The sequence below is a fragment of the Odontomachus brunneus genome, unplaced genomic scaffold (assembly GCF_010583005.1).
Source record: "Odontomachus brunneus isolate Ranch 3 - 2012 unplaced genomic scaffold, Obru_v1 Obru_scaffold_027, whole genome shotgun sequence".
NCBI classification, from domain to species: Eukaryota; Metazoa; Arthropoda; class Insecta; order Hymenoptera; family Formicidae; genus Odontomachus; species Odontomachus brunneus.
In genome coordinates this window covers 1-23,827 of record NW_022639477.1, presented here as the reverse complement: position 1 = coordinate 23,827, position 23,827 = coordinate 1, and the positions used below count along the sequence as shown (strand labels likewise).

The 23,827-nt window shown below is 29.3% G+C and overlaps 2 protein-coding genes across 4 annotated transcripts in view; both read right to left on the bottom strand.

The window, feature by feature from the left end:
• The window catches only part of LOC116842758 (venom metalloproteinase 3-like), a 16,553-nt gene extending 13,533 nt beyond the window's left edge, over nt 1-3,020 (bottom strand). Inside the window, exon 1 of the mRNA XM_032812416.1 lies at nt 2,781-3,020. The gene's annotated coding sequence lies outside the window, so the exon portion shown is untranslated. The remainder of the gene's footprint in view (nt 1-2,780) is intronic.
• A 2,392-nt stretch (nt 3,021-5,412) lies between these two features.
• On the bottom strand, nt 5,413-23,593 carry LOC116842757 (venom metalloproteinase 3-like). 3 transcript variants are annotated; one of them, XM_032812414.1, is made up of 17 exons: nt 23,487-23,593; nt 22,635-22,723; nt 21,259-21,358; nt 20,256-20,316; nt 19,897-20,111; nt 19,330-19,419; nt 18,851-19,046; nt 18,439-18,529; nt 17,922-18,051; nt 17,531-17,679; nt 15,949-16,001; nt 15,010-15,136; nt 14,172-14,318; nt 13,396-13,522; nt 13,148-13,252; nt 11,250-11,397; nt 5,413-6,200 (listed from the first exon to the last, which is right to left on the bottom strand). In XM_032812414.1, exons 3-17 carry the CDS (start codon nt 21,316-21,318, stop codon nt 6,064-6,066), a joined length of 1,836 nt encoding a protein of 611 aa, XP_032668305.1. In that variant the 5' UTR covers nt 21,319-21,358; nt 22,635-22,723; nt 23,487-23,593; the 3' UTR covers nt 5,413-6,063. The 3 variants fall into 3 exon arrangements, with proteins under 3 accessions (XP_032668305.1, XP_032668306.1, XP_032668304.1); XM_032812415.1 differs by having other exon boundaries at nt 22,635-22,775; nt 23,487-23,553; XM_032812413.1 differs by lacking the exon at nt 22,635-22,723 and having other exon boundaries at nt 23,487-23,565.
• Nucleotides 23,594-23,827: the final 234 nt, after the last annotated feature.

Genomic DNA, 23,827 nt, shown 5'->3' with positions numbered 1-23,827 from the left:
ATATATATATATATATATATATATATATATATATATATATATATATATATATATATATATATATATATATATATATATATGCACAGAGTATCTCAAATCTCAAATTTTGCGAGAGCATAGAATAGATTGAGGAGAACATAAAAATCCTATACTGTTTTGCGATATTTGTATTAAATCTTGAGATATTAATTAAAAAAAATTGATGAATGATTACGCGCGATATGGTAGATGAGCTGTAGGGGCGTCATATACTATTGTATACTTATACATTAGGTCAAACTGAACAAAAAAGTGTTCTACCATTTTGCAAATAAATAAATTTTTAGATATTAATTAACTCTTTAAGGCGTATAATTCATGGAACATTCTAGTAACTTTTTTTAAATGGAATATTGTCAAAAACACTCTAAATAGCACATTTATAAGCTTTCAACTGTCCGATCCTGAGTAGTCCCTATTAGTAACAGTGATACTTAGAGGGTTAAAGAGAATTTGTGTATTCGAAATTAGTATTCGTAAAGAGAATTTGTGTATCGCACACAATTATGTAACAATTTTTTTTATGAATAATGGAAAATCTACGTGTTTGTAAAATGATAGAGTTTTTTGTTCAACTTACCTAATGTACAAGCACACAGCACAATACACATCGCCACTATAGCTCATCTATCATATATCGTGCGTGATCATTCACTAATCTTCTTTAATTAATACCTCGAGATTTATTATGAATATTGCGAAACGGTACTTTTTTATGTTCATTTCAATTTGTTCTATACTGTCGCGAAGTTTGAAAATGGTGATTTGAGACACCTTGTATATAAAGTTGATATACATATGCTAATTAAATAAATTTATATCTTTTGTCCCAATGCTGAAAAGTCTCATTATTATTATGATACGACAATTTCTTTCACATGATTTATTATAGGACAGGAATATATATTATATATTTGATACCAAATTTCTGTATTACAGCTATTTAAAGATCGCCAGCTATTTTAAATCCTATTCTATAGGTACTTCTTTCGTTTAACTTTATATCATTGTAGTATTTACAGCAAATAACCATAGTAGTGAATACAGAGAAAAAAGAGTCAAGGATGCAATAACTCTGTTATCGATAATAATTTCGGACTTGTTATTTGTATGCAATTCTTCTGCGAAAGTACTAAGAATACTAGTATCATTTTTTATAGTAAATCTAATTCCATAAAAACTTCGACTTCTTCCTCTCAATCGATTCGTATGATCTTCTTTTGAATCCTTTACGATCCGTTTTCTCGCACTGCATAACTACTTCACATTATTATATTATATAATTATAGTTAATAGTAATATTATATTAATATAGTTAATAGAAATGTACGATTTTACGATATATCGCAAACACCGTGACTTTTCTTGAATCGCAATGCAATACATAATTGAACTTTTATCGCAAAATTACGCTTGCGATTCGAAATTGCGTTTACGATTCAAAATCATACTTACAAGAAAATATCGCCATTCATTAAATACTTATATATAGAAATGGTAAAGGAAACATTATTTTGATTATTTTTCTCTCTCACATGATTTAAATGGTATAAATACATATTTGATTCCGATGCAAACGTAGCTCATATTATTAAAAACTTTTAACACTATACACACACATAGTTTAATTAATATGTTCGAAATTCACTCCTCTTCATTTATTTGAAAATTTTGTAGAATACAGCATTTAATGGGATAGAACAAAGAAAATAAAGTTCAAATTGTTATAGACAGACAGTGTATACAGAAATTTTTATTTACGGCAAGAAAAGAAGAATATGTGTATATATATTTATATACAAACTTATATTATATACTCTGTGAATAAATAAAAATATATATAATTCCAATATTCAGTATAGAACTTGATTTTGAATAATTCCCAGAAATTAAATTCTCTTACTAAACATATATATTAAACGCATATAAATTTCTTAAAATTTTCTCAGAAATAGTATAGATTTCGATTAAAATGCAATTAGTTGTATGTTAAAGCCCCAACAGAATCGCTATCGATTAAAAGAATATCCAGAGCATGCCAACTACGTTGCGTAAATTTGATCGTCGCGACGTCCCGTTTAAATTACGAAAACATCAATAAACTGTTCAAATTCCATCTAATTGTTCAGGGAATATATTCTTAAAAGCACAAAATGCAAAAAAGTCGATTTTTTGGATCCCCAAAGTTTTTCCAATATACTTTTCTGATTTTCATTTTACATTAGAATTGAACAAAACACACATATGTTGACTTCTCATATAATTTCATTATTTAGTAAAATACTCAAAGTATTTAAAAAAAATATTTAAAACATTTTTCATTCTATTGAATACAAAATTAATATAAAAATGCAATTCTCTCTTTGATATTATATAAAAATATATTGACGTTACCGAAAAACATATGCGAGTTCCCATAGTATTTCTATTTCGATTGTATACAAAAACCTAATTTTTGTGTAAGAATAAATCTAATTGACATCTCATGGAATTTCCAATTGATAATAATCAGTTTTGGAATTTGTGCATTTTAATCGAAATCTATACAATTTTTGGGAAAATTTTAAGAAATTTATATGCCTATATTTAATAAGAAAATTTAATTTCTGGGAATTATTCAAAATCAAATTTTACTGAATATTGGAAAGAAGTGCCGTCATTAAATAAATTTAAACATATTAAAATTAAGTGCATTTGGCGCGTGTCATTATGTGTATGTATATATTTGAAAATGTACTTACAGAATCAATTTTTATGTGTCGGTTAATGAAACAACTGCAACTTGCGGTTGTCTTCTTCACGGTGAATGGAAATAATATCGCGCCGAAATACGATTTACCGCGATTTATTCGCGGTAAAATGAAATAATATGGATCGCAAACTGCGATCCCTCTGGTGCACGTAGCGCGATAATATTTATAGACAACAGCGAACGGGACGTTCTGCAAGAGAGTCCATTACGCGAATATGAAGGGTGAATTATTTCGCAGCACGATATAAATTAACCGGCCAATGTTTGATTTGCTCGCCGATTAACACTTGTACATATATTATGTAATTTGCAGCGGAGTGCGCGCCCGACATAATGGCGAAAGAATTATACAAATTCATAATTCTTGCATGACAAATGACGCATGAAGACGCAGTACCTGAAGGTGCGAATTAAACATTCCGTCAAGGATCAATAAAGACTAAGCTTATCTCATATTTTATTGCATAATATGTAACGTATCGCATTAATAAAATTAGTAATCTTTCGTTTAATGCGCATCCGATTATCAACTTTTAATAATTTGGATACCATTCCCGTCACTTATTTGAACACCTGCGTTTAACACAATTTAACGCTACATTACCTGCATGATTTATTTATCTACTTAATGCCATTGCTAATATACCTGTTACATAAGAAACATATCTTTTTGACGGAAGGTCTTTATAGTTTCATAATGGTGCCGTATACTAGGTATTTTTTAAATACTGTTCAATATTTAAGATGTTAATTTTTGAGATTTAAGATTTTTAAGATTTTTATTTTATGAAGAAAAGTTTATATGAATATATGCTCTCAAAAACCTTGTTTCAAAAAACAGAATGTTAAAAATCCTATAAAATTATTTCTTCTTAGTAGCTTCTAGATAAAAGCAAATTTCTTTTTCCAACTCGAATTAATAAATAAGTAAGGTCTTATTTTTTAGCTATAATCGTCGTATTATAAGTCTGCGATGTAGAAACGAAATTTAAATAATATATTATTCTCTCGAATTTTTGTATTGCCAATGGACGAAATCTAATTTTTTTGGCAAATTTTTATTATTTTATTAATTACAAAAATATATTCATAATAACTTATGATAAAGCCATTAATTTCGGAAATATTTGCATTTGAATGTAGAATCTTTAATACTCTATAACAATTCTTATAAAATATTGAACAGTAATTAAGAAACACTCTGTATGGTTGTTTATTTAATACTAATCAGAGGGAATGGAAATTTACTTTTAAGAAAATATTTATTGATGATACAATTTTATAAGCTATTAAAAATATGATTAACTTTGAGAAGAAGGAAACAAAGAGCATAACACGAGTTAACGTTAAGACAGTATACAAATTTGGAACTATTAATTTGTGTTTGATCAAGAAACGTGTCTATTCTAAGAAGATACGAATACGTAAAAAAATTTTGTTTTTAAAAGACATCGACCTACGCCATTTTAATTCCATCGATCTCATTATACGGCCGTGGCGTCGGAGTGATATTTTCGTATCTGCTCATTGTCAAATAAATTATTTATCATGCACTATGAACGTAGCTCGATGCAGTTGTACACGTAAATATACATTTTCGTAATTGCAAGCTCTTGCTAATTGCATATGCGCTAATTGACAAACACAGGATAAACAAAGTGATATTGTCACGTATAATTTTTTATACGTCACAAAATGTACATGTAATATGTAAGATTATTTACGGTCAAAGTTTTTTTGGTTTTATTTCTCACTTACATTAGAAGCTAAAGATTTTGAATTAGAAATGCTTCTTGGGTCATCTCATTATTATTGTTTTGCCGAAATTGTAATCTGTTGAATTTTGCATATGTTTTGTGATCCATAGACGCCATTCTTTAATTGTTTGAGTGATATATGAGTGTGCTCAAATAAGAGGATTCTAGATTTACAAGATAAGTAGTAGTCATTATATTCAGTAAAAAATAATTAATAAATGTAAGTTAAAAAATTAATCCTTTTAAAGTTACAAATGTTTTTGTTTTGGTAACGCCAGCTATATTTATATATTTCCATTAATTACGTGTGATGAATGAGCGAATGAGTATTTATGCGCGGCAAAATGGGGTAACTCGCAAAACTTGTTTATTTTTCAATCATTAGTTTTCAAGAATTGATTGAAAAGTGATTTATTAAGGCATGCAATATGTAAACATGCATTACTACACATTGAATTAATTAAAATTATTTATTGATTATATTTTTCTTATAAAACCAAAAAATTGTATCTCTTTTTATTAAAATATTAATTACAATCAATATTTGATATGGTGATATCTTTAGTATCAATTTTCTGAAACATAGCATGTTATTGTGTATGTTGTGTATATAACAACTTTTGTATGAAATATTTTCACCTATCACTTTTCATATCACAATTATTGTTTTAACATGAAAAAAACTTTGTGATACGATCCTCAAGGGTTCATATAACCTCTACATATGACCACATGTTTTGAATGTAAAATTCTATGCTCTATTGATTCCCGGGGTAAAAAATAAGTCATTCCATTTAAAAATCGATAGTCGACTCTTTATATAAAAGTGAACAGTAAGTGGGTGGGTATACATAACACATCTGCTTTTAAGTATTCCCATTTATTGTTTTGCGTTAAACAATTTCCATGATTTTCGAATGGCTTCTTTCGTGCGAGTGCGTACGCGCGCTCGTCAAACACTCATGCATCGGGTAAAGCGAATCTTTAGCGAAATCTGCTTTCTATCGAATAAATTATATTCACGGTCGAATATCGTATCGATTGACAGTCAGGTCGCTCTGCTTTTAGATTCACTACATCCGGCACACCCGTGGCAAAGTCCCGGTGATACTGTATCTACAATGTAAACGAATGATACCCAGACTGCGCGGATATGAATAGAAAGAGGAAGAGATATTGAGAAAGAGAGAGGGAAAGAGAGGAAGGGAGGGAAGAAGAGGGAAGAGAGCGGAGGAGAAAAGAAAAAATAGGAGAGAAAGTGAAATATACGTATAGCTACTCGAAGAGTCGAATATGGTCGCGCTTATCCCGACCGTAAAAACCGCAAAAGCATCGAGGACTTTGACGAAGAGCGTGTAAAAAAAATAAAGAGAATAGACGATCGTCGATTCGGCTTCGAGTTCCCTCCGTTTCATTCTGTTCACCAGGACGGCGTCACGACGGGCGTTTAGTAAGCGCGATGTCATCGAGCTAATCATCGAGCCGATTTTTCGCCTTTTTTATTTTTTAATATTATTAATCAACACAGATCGTCTTCAGGAATGCGCAGCAGCGACTCTTCACAGATTGTAGATGGCACAGCCATGTTCTCAGCCTGTCAATCAGCTCTGCGCAATCTGACCCCACGTCCGTGCATTCACCGACATCTGTTCCTGAAAGCAAACGGTCGTTTAGAGTAAAGCGATTTTGAAGGTCACTTTAGACTGTCTGTAATTCAGGGTACGGTCGGTTTATCGTTAATCGTTGCAAGTGCTTCGAAACGTTTCAAATAGTCTATTTGACACTTTGAAGCATTCTATTGGTACGTATGACTTCATGAATACGTAATATATTATCGCTCCCAGCTCGCTTCTAACGCTTGTACGAGAAAGATGTGTAACTGCAGCGTTTAGGTTTGTGCGAGAAAATTTTGCGCGATAATGGAAATTCAGATAGAAGTCCAAGAGGAAATATAAAAAATGCTAAGATATGCTATATATAATTCTCAAAGACACATTATTGGCAAGATATTAGAGCAACTAATGAAGATAAGACTTTGTATGAAATACTAAGAGTATTTATAAATATTGTCGGATTTATAATTTAACTCAACCTAACTTATATTTACTGTTATCTGTTTTGCAATTTTGGAAGTAAAAAGAGAATTTTAATATTTTAATAATATTTGAATTGATTTATTTTTTAAACAGATATATGAATGAAAACTGAATTAATGATTAGAACCAACTACATCTTACCACTGAATCAGATAATGATACAGTGATTATTATTAAATACTTAGATTATTGCTATTAAAATTTGGTAAATGTCTCAGTTATTATAATGCTATTACTTAATTTTGCTATCAAAATTTGATATACACATATATTATACTTTTAGCATTACAAACAGCATCAATTGCAATTGCTTCTTCTTCGTTATTGTAAAGATAAGCCTGTGTTAAAAAAAAGTTTTTGCAATATAGATTAATATTCCAATATTGACATTTATGTAATTCATTAAGATATTAAGCTAAATATTAAGTTTTATCTTAAATTCTTTTCAATATTTCTAGATGTAAAAATTTGGTTTACTTATTGTCTATTTATTTGGTCAACAGTGGTAACATTGGTAACGCTTTTGTACAGAACCATTTGGAGCAAAAGCATTTGAAATATACTAAGCGTTGAACGGGCCGTACCCTCAAAGTGCGAAGTGGAATTCTATTTGAAAGAAAATATATCGCAGACATCTATAAATCTTTAAATGTTTTACATATTAAAATAAATGTTCTAATTAGTAAATAAATAACTTCATCGTGAAAATAAATAAATAAATTAATAATGTACATATTAAACTAAATAAACAAAATTAATTTTGTTGGAAAGTTTGAATATTTGGGGGTTTTAATTATATTATATTTTTCTAATTTATGGGAAGCTTCTATTTTATTTGTAATATTTTCTTAAAATTGATTAATATATTATTTAGTGACGTAATAGATCAGCTTTGTCCTAATTTGTGACATAAGATGAATGTTTTATTTAATGACCAATTTAATGATCTTATTGTGGAAATAAAGAAATATATAAATTTATTAATAAAATATAATAAGTAATTATTATTCGAATATCACAAATCGGTGCAGAATCATAAATGCATTACTAACCTATTACTGTTTTAAACATGATAATTTATAGGCTAATGGCTAAAAATAACTAGTAAGAAGTTAAAACTCATTAAAAATTAACTGAGTTAAATTAATAGTTATTGACTTTTTAACTGAATTTTTAACCAATTAACTAGCTATTTACTAGTTATTATCCCACTCTATAAAATTGCAAATAGAATTCCACTTTGGATCTTGTGAGTTACCAAACGCTTAAAGTATGTTTGAAAACATAAGATATATGAATTTGCCAATCGAATTATTGGATAAAAATTTCAACTTTCACGTAATTTAAGTCGTGTTTTTTCTTTGTGTAATTTTAGATGTTTGGAGATTTAAGGACAAGCGTTAATCGACTTGTTTCGATTAGTCATAAGTTAGTCTAGAATAGGATTAAGGATGTATTGCCCGTATAGTCCCTACAAAAAGTAATTGAAAATTAGAGAAAAATACTTAATATCTCTATTTTTCGCATAATAATGTGTGGTATATATATACGATAAGTTGAATAATAACATATTTTTACTTTAACATCACATTTTTACTTATATATTTACTTTATTTTATATTATTTCTGACTTTTAAACTCTTACCTCTGAATTATAATCTTTGCACATATCATTTTGAATACTTAAAGTATATGTATATAAAAATTGAGATTTCTGTCATTATATATATTTCAATTACCTTTCCTTTACTAAAGATAGCAATATAATTTATTCCTATAGCGACGCGGTTTGAAATATTTTAAAATGTATTAAAGGAGTAATTTGTAGGCATGAATTAAAGAAGTTTCTTTACAATTCTTTTACAAGGAAATTAATATAATATACACATTTTTCAAATTTTCAGTATGTTTTTGTCATGCTTCGAGCAAATTATACAATTTTTTTCATAACTGAATCTCGTTATTGGTTGATTTATAAGGCGCAGCGCAACACGTTCTTATCCTGCTGACGTGCATGATATAGTCGCTTATAATTATTTGAAACAAAGAAGCAAATCAGATTCTTATTTTATATGAAATTGCCGCTATCGTCTGAACTGATTATTGAGCAAAACCAAAATTTGGTAAAATGGCGGGATCGAAAAAATTGTGTCCCCGTAATTTATTTTTCGATCTCGCCATTTTACTAAATTTTGATTTAGTTGGTTTGGTTTAATAGTAGTGGTTAATAATAATTATTCAGATGATAGCGACATTCATATAACATAAGAATTGGTTTGCTTCTTTGTTTTAGATAATTATGTTTCTGTGTTTCGATATTCACTATCAGAATTGTAAACATGACATCATCGCAATACGCTGACACAAGTGTTCCGTTTTCGTAAGTGTACTATCGATCTACTGTGAATAGAAAAAATGGAACAAAGCTGTGAGTACTGCTATAGTTGATAATATCACGTAGTATCGTACTTAATAAAAGTTTTATTGAATTCCGATATTATTAATAATAATATAGAATTAATAATAATTTAGAATTAACAATATATGGAAAAAAACTACAGTTATTATAGTATTGTACGTGTTATCAAGTACTTATTTCATGCTCTATTATCTTCTATGTCTATAAAACACAATTATTTGATGGATGCCGACATGTTTCTACTGCGAATGTCTCACCTCGCGAGCCGCAGTAACAAAAGTAGGAAATGACGATAAAATCTATAACGTTATATGAATACAAAAGTGCTTTGAAAACTTACTGCCACGCATTTCGGAACGGCTCTCGCAATACTGCCAGTATTGTCAATGAATTTTGAAGTGCAACCTATAAAGCTTAATTTACAATGGTATTCATAGTTGGATCTTATATTTAAGAGCGTCTTCACTTTAAGTTCACTTTCAGATACTTCGCCAATAAGATGATCCGAAGATGAAGTTAAGACAATCTTAAATATAAAATCTGACTATGAATACTGGCCAATATGTTCTTTGCTTTTTGTTTCTTTTCCTTTATTTCTTTTTTATTCAAACTTAAAGTTTGATATACAATGTGTTCTTTGTTTCTTGCTTCTTTCTCTTTATCTCTTTCTGACTCAAATCTTAAGCTGTAAACCAGAAAAGACAGAAAACAAGAAACAAAACGCACATTGTAGATTAGGCTTTAAGCTAGAAAAAAAAACAGAAAACAAGAAACAGGAAACAAAGAGTACATTGTAGATTAGGGTTAAGCGGCTACATCATATAGCCAGCAAGACGTGTTGCATCGCATCTTATAAGTCAACTAATTGACGAGATCCTATTATGAAAAAAATCGTGTTCTTTCTAAAAAATTTCTTTAAAATATGATAAACATATGTTGAAAAGTTAATAAATGTGTCTTATAATTTTTTTGTAAAAAATTCTGAAGAACTTTTTTAATTCATGTCTACAAATTATACAAAGTCGTTAATGATGTATTATTAACGTTAGAAACGTTACTAATACACCATTAAAATATTATTTGACGTTATCATGTTTGCTGGACTTACACTACAAAGTGAAATAACATTTGATCCAGACTAAATCAATGTGAAATTGTTTGTAATCACTTTCAGATACAATATAGATTAATCATTAATTTTTTCAATATTTTTTTATTATTTTTGTGATATGGGCAATACACTCTTAAATGTTGCGTAATAACCCAGACTCGCCGTTGTTGCGTCTATTATCTACAGAGATATTACGTATATTTATGTCTCACTGTCCTTGTAGTGAATTCGATGTAGAGCAATGTGAAGAATGGCGGTATAGTTCCACACGTATGTAATGCTTATATGCATCTTTCTTGAGAAAACAACGGGAAGAGATAACGCGGATGTCCCACTTCTGTCGAATCAACTATTCATGGCGGAATCTTCAGTTAGTTCATGGTTGATTTTCTCGTAGAAAAAACGTCATAGACTATAATAATAAACACTATGGAAAATAATAATTACGATTTTTCAACTTCGAATATTCAATATCCGCCATTGAGGTTTCATCTGATAGAAGTAGGATACTACTAAAAGATATACAAAATATATACAAAAGAAATAAACTGTTAAATTAAGAATGATGGTCAACTTTGAATGATAATAAATAAACTTTCTTCATATATTTCCGTGTTAATTGAATTGATATTATCACATTTTACTTGTTTCAACAGATTTTAGATACAGTGTTAACGAGCTACAATAACAAACGTTATTAAGCTGAAGCTCTAGACTTTAAAACTGTGGCGGCATCGGTATAAAGTGGGGGGTACTACAGATTGATCTTGAGGAAGAGGCGCGAAATACAATTTAGTGGTAAACATCAGCCTATGAGCTTATGAGCCTTTTATTACGTTTTATGATCTCCCTATTCTTAATCTTGTTCCTAACATCTTTAAGTCCTGTAATATACAGATCATGAGATTAGTTTATATATTAAAGATTAAAGACTTAACATTTTACAAAGAAATTACACGCATAATCTTGTTTGAGCCAACAGTATATAAATAATTTAAGTAATTTCTGTGTACGCGATATTATAAAGTTACCAATTCTTTTTTTCAAATACAATTTTATTCAATTCAATACTTACTTTGGCCTAATCTTTGTTTTATCCAAGGAATTAGTTCGATCTTTTGTTCCTTGAAATGCGGAAGATGTTTACGTTGCTTTTCTGTCAATTTCTTTCCTTGGTCTTTAGTCAGTGCTCCTTCCAAAACGCATTTACCGTTTAAACAAATCTAAGAAAATATTGAACAATAAATAATGGTTTAACTCACACATACAAATAAATATACGGGATAAGACAAACACTATTAACTATTGAATAGCTTAGAGTTAAAAAAATTTATCTAATAGAAATTATAGAAAAATGATTGTTTTATGGCGATAACGCTTTTTTTAGATAAAATAATTTCGAAGATTGAAAGGTCACTTTTGTTTTTCTTTTTTTTAGTAGAATTATATAATTTTTTAAACATAAATTAATTCCTCTAATCATTATATGTATAAAAATAGTGGCATAAAATCATCGAAAAATGAATACTTTTTAAAATATTTTATATTTTATCCTGATACTTTTTATTTTGTACGTTTCAGTAAAAAATATAAAATATAAACTTCTATTTTTGATTATCTTATCTCAATATTTTTTTATGTAGAATAATGGGAAGAACCGTTCGTTGATATTACTGCCGTGCTAAGGAAAAAAGTGGATAACTATATTTGCCTTCAAACTGAGAAAATCGACGAAAACTGTTTGCTTAGAGAATCGTAATGGAAAAGTAAATATCTATGAATACAAAAGCATGTATTGGGTAAATCGGGTCCGCTTTTTTTATTCTGCAATAAAAAATTAATATTTTAAATATTTACTATTTGAAAATGCACTTAAGGTTCTTGCTTTTTGAAAATACGAGAAAAAAAGTCTCAAAAATTTTTACCTAAAGTTAACCTGTCTTTATTTTAATAAATAATAATAATTTTTAGTTTTTATCAATATAGTTAGACGTGGTTCTTTGTTATGAATCTATTAGTATAAAGAACTCATTTTTTTTTAAATGTGACTTAACTATTTTTTTCCTTGGCACGGCAGATTAATCTTTCTCGCTTTTGATATCACGGCTTAACATGTTTTGCGGCGAATACCTAGGAATGTTAAGGGGATTCTAAAATAAACACTGAGACAGGTATTCATAATCGAATCTCATATCTAAGATCGTCTTAAGATCATCTTCAAATGATGTACAGATCATTTTATTGGCTATATCTAAAGGGTACCAATCTGAAATATGTATAACTGTATAAACTGGAACAAGCGCAAGCCTGCTTATGCAGGATGAGAGAGAGTATGCTGAATGTCTCGAATAGTTCTTTGTATTTGTCTATCTTTTGTTGATTTTACTGTACTTTATCCTCTGCACTCTCGATCACATTGTAGCCCAGATTAAGAAAATGAAGAAATCAAGAACCTCTCTTTCATCCCGTTTACTTACCGATATTGGATATTGTATAACACATATAGATATTGTAGGCAGTACATGTTCCAGTAAGGAAAATCCACACTAGCAGAAACCAATAAGAACTCGCGCTGATGATCAAGTGGCAGTCAACAGTTTTTGTTTTTCTATTAGGGCGAATTCTGATTGGCTTCTGTCTTTCTACTTTTTCTACTTTTCTGCCAAGATGCGAATTCTCTCTTAGCATATATTCCAGCGATTTTACTTTAGTACCCGGAAAAAGAGAATCGATTTATATTTAGAACGTTATGTTTAGAACATTATATAAAGAAACGAATATAAACCTTTAAATCTTTGAAGTTTCCTTCGAGCTTCTATGCAGAAAAAAGATTTTACTGTTTCTGACCAAAATTATTGTTTCTATATCAAGTTCTATATCAATTTCTATTGATAAAATATTCTTCTACTTTCATTACGAAGATGTTCAAGGTGGTAGCAATTATTGTTTTATTTTGTAGAAGTGAAAGCTCACTAAATTATTTCCGCAAGGTGAGCCTTCCGCTGCTGCAGCCACTGCTTTACAATCATAATATCCAGGATACTCACATTTCAGACGAATGCAGACTGTAGTATCATTCTGTGCAAAAAATTAATGTTATAAGCTTCCTTATATATATATATATATATATATATATATATATATATTCATATATATATATGAAGTGTGTCTTTTCGTTTATATTTAGTCAGACAACATAATGTGCTTGTGATAAAACTTACATTACATGCTGGTGTTCCAAAGACTTTGTAACATTGTTCGTCTAAAGACAATAATTTTCCGGGCAAAACACGTGCTATTGGTTTTCCCAATATAGGCATATTATAAAGACATTTGGCTCTGTCCTCACTGAAATTATTCTTAGATTATACACACTCTATCGTTCAAAAGTTTCAATACATTTTCTATTCGTGAGTTTTTGTATAAGGTAAAATATGAACATATTTTCTATATATATCTATAAATGTAATATTATAACTGTTTTTCATTAAAATTAAAAGAAGAGTCATTTAAAAAAAGTAAAATCTTTAAATCTTATAACTGTTTTTCATTAAGACTAAAAGAAGAGTCTTTTAAAAAAAGTAAAATCTTTTTTTAATTTTCGATTCTTCGAAGTAACTTTTTAGAGCTTTCATAAGATACGCGCAAACTCGGGGCACTCTTTTGATAAATTTTTCAAGTATCTGATCATCAACTTTTTTCGTTCTATTAATTCGTCTTTTTTTGTCTTTTTTATGTGTTCTGAAAAACTTATTAAAGATAATTTTTGGTTGGAGCAATCACATTATCGTCATTATAACTCAACAATTGCTCTGTAGTTGCAGCAACCATATAATTAGTTGTTTCGTATTTTCGTGAATCTGACTGACACAACTAGATTATATTTATATATGTTAGCCAACCGTATTATTTTTTTCGTATATGAAAGACTGTATAAAATACAAACCCGATTTGCGTAAAATTATATCGAATTCACTGCGAATCGTATGATACATACTAAATAAACGTGTAGAAGGCATTTATACTGCATGGCGACCACTCGAATCCATTTTCATGCGTCAACAGTTTGTCAGTCATTATGAAGCCGTCACGCGGCTCACAGTCACTAGCGCCTTTAGGGTTACCGTCATGACGAGCTCCTATCCTATATTTTTTTTATCATTATTGAACGACTTATGGTTGTATTGTGAATTCATTTTTCATACAATAAATTAATATTTTGTTTATGATGCGAACAACACAGTATGTTCCATAAATATTAGAGATGTGCGAACTATACGAATTCGAATCGAATCAAGTGAAATTCGATTTGATTAAAATTCGAATCTCATTGATTCGAATCCGAATAATTCGAAAATTTCGAATCGAAAAGATTCGAATACGGATCGCGCACATTAGCATTAACGAAGAACTATTAAAAACATCCAGTCTTACGGGAATTAGCATGACTTGAAAAATTTGCTGTATATTAAAATTTTCTTCAAAAATATTAAAAGAAGATAATGGGTTCTAGATAAACTCTTACCGACAACTGTCGGATCGATATGTGTCATTGAGCAGCTTTCAAGGCTGGAACTGTATTCCATACACGTTTACCGACTATATATTATACATCTCTTATCTTAAAAATGAATTGATATCACATGATCAATGTTATCTCTCTTATATTGAAGTCACTATTTTCATGTTGAATTCAATGATTATATTAATTAAAAATTCTTCCAACGACTCGACTCGATAGATTCGGGTGAAATTTCATCGATTGGACATAAAAAATCTTTGATTCACATATCTCTAATAAATATCCTATTATTTCTTGAGATCTGTAAACTTACAAGTGACCAATCTCGTGAGCTGTCGGAATAATACCGCTAAAACCACCATTATCTTCGACGATTCCCACTGCCTCGGACGATTGTTTTGTTGCGTTTCTATCACACGCGCCAGCAACATATGCATAACCTGAATAGCGGATTTATAATTATAAGTTGTTTCATTCCAAAATATAAATTTTTCAAAAAATATATTCAACAAACGCTCCAGCTGATATTAAGTGTTGCTTCTATATAATTTAGAAAACACATTTTATTAGAAATTAAAAAAATTAAAACATAGTGTTACGTTCGCACTTTCAATAAGATATATCTTAAGTACAGTGTAATTGACTCTCGTATATAGGGTGTCCCACCTAACCTGATCATCTCGCTTATGTTTTATGATAGGAGGATGCCAAAGAGGGATATTATTCAGTTCGAGGAGACAAATACTATAAAAAATAAGAAATTTTTCTTGTTTTTCTATTTTTTTCTTGTATCATATCACGATGATAAAAATATGTAGTCTCATATAAAAAATAACAATGACCTTGAAATCCTAAAAATATGACGTTGAAAAAATTTCTTGTTTTGTTTACAGTATTTGTGGGACATCCTGTATAGTATATGGTATAGTGTCATATATATAGTGATTCGGTACGAATCAGACACCTTCTATATCATTACTTGTATTTTTAAGGGCAAAATGATAATATTATTATAACATTGCGACAAACTTTCACGTTATAATGTGATACTGAAATTTATAACTATTATATAGTAAATATATAACTGTATTGACTCTGGAGCGTTTATTGGAACAGGCGAAATGTGGGGTGCAATTGTGCCTTAGCAAACATGATGTTAAATGATATATTAATAATGCATTATATTAACGTCATTAATATGGCATTAATATGTCATTTGACGACATCATTTGCGGAATGTCAATTAATTTACCTAAAGTACGTGGGTTGCAGTAGGGACCGTTAAAGAAATTGCACATGTCCAATCTGAAATTATATATAGATTAAAATTAAAATTGTGTTACATAAATATATATACCGATACATAAGAAAACGCTCATGTATATGTAGATTAGGATAAATTAAACAAAATTTACCTATTATTTTACAAACATCCACATAAAATTTTGAGCTATTAACTAAAGGAAACTGGTGAGTAATTGTACATGACACACGCAAAAAAAGAACTAGTTTCCAGAGCTAAAAAATAACTGTGACAGATAAGATGTGTGACTGAAATAGGGACAGCTAATATCGATACTACCGAAGCTAAATTTATTCGCTGTTTAAACTTAGGCGCTACAGTGAGAAATATTGGCTGCTAGAAACAAATGATTGTAGCTGTACGGCAAACTTCTTTAATATATGCATACGATAAGATATTTAGGAATAACTGCCATTTTCTTAACTATTTGAAATAATATGCATTTTTAATCTAATATAATTTTTACCTAATATATTTGTATTTCATAGCAAATACATTTTAGCTGTCATAGCCAATTCTTAGCAGTGGCAGCTAAACGATTAGCCTTTTGATTAAGTTTAAATCAGCTACTGCAGTTTAGCTGATATAACTAAGTCATTTTTTTGCGTGTAAGTAAGATTTTCGTTGTATGCACAATCAGTACTTTTTATCGAATAAAATTGTGACGACTCAACCTGTTAGAATTAAAAACCGTTGTTGACTCAAACAGTAATCATGGTAACATATATAAAAATGTTTTCAAAATAATGTCCTTTTAATAAAAAAAAATTTTTTTCTTCCAAATTTCACAAATGCCACATTTTTTACTGCCATTTCGTCATAACCGATTACTGCGCATGCATATCAGCAATAGCTTCCAATTCTGATAGCTTAAGTTGTTGCAATTTTATTTGATAAGTATGCAAATCGTTTAGCAATCGAGTGTAGGAAAGATTGTCAGATTTTTTTTATAAGGTTAGGAATCTATTTTTCTTGACCAATGAGAGAATTTACTTTATAATAAAATAGCTGTTTCATTGGACAAGAAGGATATATTTTTAAACTTATAAAAAAAACCAGACAACCTTTCTGACTACGAGTGTACAAATTAAACAAAACAGAACCCCATTATTTAATTAACCACGTAGAGGTCTTCATTAAAGAAGGTTGAAGAACGAACGATCGCGTGTAATCATTCATTTTAATATTTTTTATTATTTAATAAATTAATAATTTATTGGTTATTTGCAAAAAATCGTAAAATTTATCTTTGTTCAGTTTAACCTAATGTACAAGCACACAACAGAAATCCTACTTAATATTACGCCCTGCACCGCATCGCGCATAATTATTCGCCAGTCTTCTTTAACTAATAACTTAAAATTTTATGTAGTTGTTTGCGAAATGATAGAGATCTTTTGTATTGAGTTTGACCTAATTTATATGTGTAAATTCCCACTTATTATCAGATATCCTGTATATATCTTTATGCATATTAACAGACAACAGACAATAAACAATAAGGAATACAATAAAAGGTACGAACGCTTACCGCGTCATGACGACAGCCATGTCGTAAAAATCGTACGGAAATCTGTTTTCGCGATATAAATAATCCGCTGTACAACGCAAAGCACGATCTGAATCTACCATTGAAAGTTCGATGCGATTTTTCTCTAAACATGGAAGTGCATCGTCATCCTGTAGTAAAAAATAATATATCAAGTTTTACTTTATTACACTATTATATTGATAACAGGTACTAAATATGTAAATTATTTTACTAACAAAGTTATAGCAGCATTGTACATATTGATATTTTATAACACTAAACTTTTATATAATACCGGTATATGCGGACGCGCGCGTGCATATATGCATGAATTGAAGAAATAAATTTATATTTGTGAATCAAAATAATAGTAAAATAAATAGAAGCATACCTTAGCTATAACGATACCTGCGATATTGAATAATATCCTGGGAGTATTTAATAAACGATATCTCAAGTCGACGCCGTTCCAAAATGCCATGATATATTTTACGGCTCGACGGATGTTTTCGCCGAGAGTTCTATAATGAAGTAATTTATTTTTTTTTTAAACTTACGATTTATTATTCTGACAAGCAGATGATAATTATTATTAAAAAGAGTTTATTTCGTATATTTTTAAACAAATAATAGTGTACAATATAAATTAAGTAATTCAAGTAAACAATAACTAAAAGTAACGTTATTATTTTCTGCTCAACAATGTAACTGCAATATATAATATATGTAGTAGTTGTTGAGTGGGAGATTGTAACATTGGTATGATCTTACTGTTAGTTAATATTAACTAGACAATTTTCAAATAAAATTTCATTGACCCAGTAAAATAGCTAATAAATATTACTAACAAAATTATTACATTGAACTTAGTAAGTTATTCAATCTTATTATTGTATTTAAATACTTACTTGTACAACTTATGATCAACTATTACCAGTACCTCGGGATAAATAATCTCTGGTGCATCATGTTTTATTCCATCATCAGGATCCGATATACCTAAAAAATCAATATATTATTTTATCGTAGTTCATAATGCGCGAATTCGCGCGGCAAACGGTCAACAGCAAACATTCATAGAAGAACACTCGTACAAAAATAGAAATATATACAATTATATAAAAGTATATATAAAATATATATTTTCATATAATTATATATAAAATATTTATATATAAGTATATATAAATTATATACAGCGTGTCTGACGAAAGTAGATTGGACAATGATCGCATACAATTCACACATAATTATACGTAATGGTTCTTTACCGGAGAGATTCTAAAGTTCTATATATATGTAAGCATTTGTATAACGTACTGAAATCTTTGTATTGATCTCCCTTCAACGGTGGTATTTTGTACACTACGTGATGATGCGTGTAAGCGAAATCGTCTTCTTTCGTTATATTTTTAGTGTGATGCGGCTCGAGAAGCTTATGTCCACCATACGCGACCTCTTTCAAGAACCGTTGTGGCAAGGATTTTATAACGTAAGAATTTTTAATTACTCCGTTCTGAAATGTTTGCAATTTTTAATTTGCAAAATTCAACATGAAATACTTGTATACATAAATGTATACATAAATGTATACTTGTATACATAAATTGCATAAAAATATTTTGAATATTTAGTTCCTCTCATTCATTTGAGTCCATATAAGCGCGAACACGTATGTGTACGTATGAAAAAACGAAAACTATTATTTACGCTTTTTTTATACAAATATTGTTATTAACATTGTGGTCGGATTTTTATAGTTATTTCAAGATCGAAGTCTCAAAATATTTATTACTTACTATATGCACTTGACCATTGGAAGTGGGAGATACTAAAACTGCACTTGCTCCGTCTACGTCTTGGTACGCTACTCCTAATAATTTCGTAGCCTGCAACAAAAAGTGAAGAAACAACTTTTCATGTGATTTATAAAGATGTAAGTATTTAGGGTTGAGTAATGGCTAGTAAATCAGTTAAAAGTTAAGTTAGAAAGTTAATTATTTTTAACTTAAACTAGTCAATTAAAAATGTACTTAATTATTGTAACTTTAATTTATTAACTTTTTTATATGAGTTAAAATAATTTATTAATATTAAAATTATTGCGGGTTGCTTACAATGTGGGATAAAAAAAATGCTAACAGAATTTTTTTCTTTGAGTGCTTTTAGTTTCTTTTGTATGAAATCTTGAATACAAAATAGAGGGAAACGTTGATCCGTCACTCATAATAACCCAGATAGCACAGAGAATTTAAAAAGAATTCAGTCGTAAACAATCGCGATTTTGTGAATAATGATAACATTTTGCATGATATTGTTTTATGTTAAGAATGTCTGTATTTCGTTTCATCGCGAATTAAACTTACCCCACGTATTTGATCGTATCGCATTCCTTCGGGTGATTTTGGATCAGACGTGACAGTCCATACAGGTGTATTGTTACTGGCAAGCATACCTTCTGTGGGATGTAAATACATCTCGAGATTTTCTCTGAATGCTGCCAGTGTTATCTCGGACCCTTCTTCCGAATCGCTGTTTTTCGCTAGACGATGTTTTACTGGCACTATCTCATATTCGGGTACTAAAAGTCAATTTTTTAGCTGATGTTATAAATCATAATATTAAAGTTAACAAAAATATATTATGTATGTATTTTTTATATAATTTAGGAACGCACTACATGCGTGTGCAAACAAATCTTTTTTTGAACGAAAATTCAACTTACCAAGATCATGTGGCGTGTGAAATACGGACATTACTTCGTCCGTCGTCATATATTCGTGCAACTGAAAATGCGTTCAAACGTGAAAAAAATGAGCCAAAATGAGAAACTTATAATTAAAATAAAATATATATACAAAAGAAAAATATAGAATAAAAATATCGACTTTAACCCTTCAATAGATGCGTACGTTTTTTGCTGTACTTTAGGCGCCTAGTTTATTACTGCTGATATATATTATGCCAAGATATTGTAGTGCCCACGCTTTCGGGACAGATCGATTTATATCGATAATCCCAATCCGATCGAAAGTATTATGTTTTGTATTGAAAGTATTTGTTTAAAAACGTTATGTACGTTTGACTTTTTACTACAAAATTATTATAATTATATGCATGATTTTATGTTGTATATTTGATATTCAATAAATATCAACGAAAGATAACATTATATTAATCCTATAATTTTTCACTTAGCAATGCAAGTCTAATATAACATGTGTTATATGTGACATCACGCTGAATAGAAAATTATAACATCGAAAATTATAACATGGAATGTTATTGCTGTTTGATATTTTTACCGAGTAAATCGTCAACTTACTATTTCTATAATATTTATACTACTTTTATAGTATTAATTTCATTTATACTACTGTAAGTAGCAGGATGACGTCAAATGTAATATTAATGACGTGTTATGGACGTTAGAAATGTCATTAACACGTCATTAAAAGGTCATTTGACGCCATCATGTTTGTTGGGACAAGGTTAGTATAGTTCAACTCTGCAAAAAGCATTGTAAAATGAAATATGATTTTAACATAATTATTACTATATTTTCTCCATGTACTTTACAAAAAAAAAACGAGACATTTTTTACTAGTCTGATATGTAGAAGTTTTTAAATTACATTTATAGTTCAAACATCTGATGAAGGATTAAATGTTCAGTATTTGTTTCCAATTTTATATTTATGCGTGGATTAATCTATAAATTAAAATTACCTGCTTGCATTGTATGAAAGGGACGCCGATCAGACAGAATAGAAATATCGTGAGAAACATTATTTTTGAATACTTCACCGAAGTTAATTCCCAGTATTTCCTGAAATTTTAACGTAAAATAAACGTTAACAATAAGTACTTACATATACGTGGTTATATAGATTATAAAAAAAATAAGATAAAAGGAAAGAGCATTTAAGAGCCAGGCACAGGTGTAAAAGTGCAATCAATATATTACAATATAACAAAGACTACAATATCGATTATATCAGTTTACGTTTCGACCCAATTTGAGTCCTCTTCAGAAAATACAATGGGATAAAAAATAAAAGTTTAAGCGCAAGGACCAACCGTAACGGAAGACCAAAACTTAAAGAAACGCACGCAAGTAAAGTTAAAAACGCAAATTAGAACAAAAATCGAAATTAATGACAAAATATGGCCAACAACGTTTAAGTAGACGATGCGATATCTGCTACATTGAACGAAATAGTTCTCCGCAATGATGACAATAAAGAAAACGAGTAAAAATGCTTAATTTGAATGAAAGGAAAATTAAAAAACAGAGTAAGCCAAAAATGCATTACAATTAGACAGAGAGAGAGAGGAAAATACAAAAAGATATAAATATCTATATACTGTTATAAATTAAGCAACTGATGTTGGGAACAAAGTCAATATGAGGAGATATTTTTGCGTTACAAAAATGTCGGATCAAATAGAGTGTTTTAGGAACAAACATCAATAATAACAACGAAACTGTTGAAAGGTACTGTATAGAGAGGGGGGGGGGGACGCAAGCCGCACGCAAATATTTAAATTTAAATTTAACGAGGATATTTGAGTACCGCTGTCCAAGAAATTCCGTGTCTGTCTGGTTGTTTAAACCTTTTTCTTTTTGTTTTTTTTAATATATCGTTTCAGAATTCAAAAGTTTAAAATAGGAACCTCCTTGTCAAGTATTTCTACATTCTCTCAAACAATTTGATGGTCAATTTGATGTGTTTTAATTACAGAAATTAATGACAATTTGTTCTTAGTGGGTCTACGATGCTCAGTTATACTCGTTTTTAATAATCTACTTGTTTGATTTACTTATGACTTATCACAATTCATACAATTAATCTTATAAACAACATCAATCTCGGCAGAAAATCTTTATCTACCCTAATAAATTAATTGAATTTAACAAGGTTTTTGTAAGCTAACCTTATGGTTTTTGACTCAATTATAAATTTGAAACGGTCCGAAGTGGCACCCAAATAAGGGATGATGAAAAAAGAAGTTTTAATTTCAGAATCACAATCATTGATACTGACCGATTAGGAGAATGTAGAAAAACTCGAACATATATACGCTGTATCCAAATGACTTACCCTTTCACGAATAGAAAATTCACTCCATACGAGTGAAAAGTCACTCTAACTCGAGCGACGGTTGTCACTCCATTTGTCGAAAATTTATTCTACGACACAGAATGAAAATTTTCACTCCATGATATAGAGAAAGAATTCAATCTATAAGGATGAGAAGTCATTCTAATTCGAGTAAGTTAGCTGTCACTTCATTTTTCGAGTGAGATTTTCACTCCCAGAAATTTAAAGAGCATTAGGGAGTATTCTGGGTTAAATCGTCGTAATAGTTATGCTTGAAGAATTGAAAAATGTTGTGCTTTAAATATAAGAAATATCCAACGACATAACTTAAACTGTAAATTCAGGAAAAATATAAGTATGAAAGTAATGCGAGAGCGCTGTTTCTCTCTCTCTCTCTCTTTCTCTCTTACTCTTTTTTTTTGTATTACTTTCATACGTACATTCTTCTGTATTTACAATTTAAATTATGCTAATCTCATATGTCATATGTCATATCTCATATGTCATAATGTCTTTTATATTCGAAGCATTGATTGAATTATGATTTCCAAATATGACAACTAAATGGGTTATTAACTTCATTATAAAAGGTGTTAAAATCGTTTCACTCTATACTATACACGAATATTTTATTACCTGTTATTAGAGGGATACTCTATATAAGTAAAATTATTTAAAACTCCAGATTAAATATACAAAAAAAGTCTTAATTCAGAAAAAATTAAAATAAAATTACATAAAAAGAAATTACAGAATAAAGAAATTTTTATAAAAAGATCTACACATACATATACAAAGTAAATTTTCCAATAGACATCATATGCAATATAATATAACATAAACCTATCTTACATGTTTACAAACGGCTTATTAACGGCTTACGAAATTATATACAGCACTTGTAATATTGACTTGTAGTTACTGACTGTTCGACGTAAAAATTTAAAGTGAACAAACAGTACTTGTGCTGTTCTTATCTCTTGAGATTTATCTCCATAAAGAAAGCAAACCTTTGAACTATTTCGCAAACGAATCAACAATCCGGTCATAATTCTCAACCAGCTCTCTGCAGCGAATAAACTCTGCTCTCTGCAGATAATAGATAAAACATCCTTTCTTTCTTAATGTGTATATAATTATAGACATCTATAATATATATATATATATATATATATATATATATATATATATAT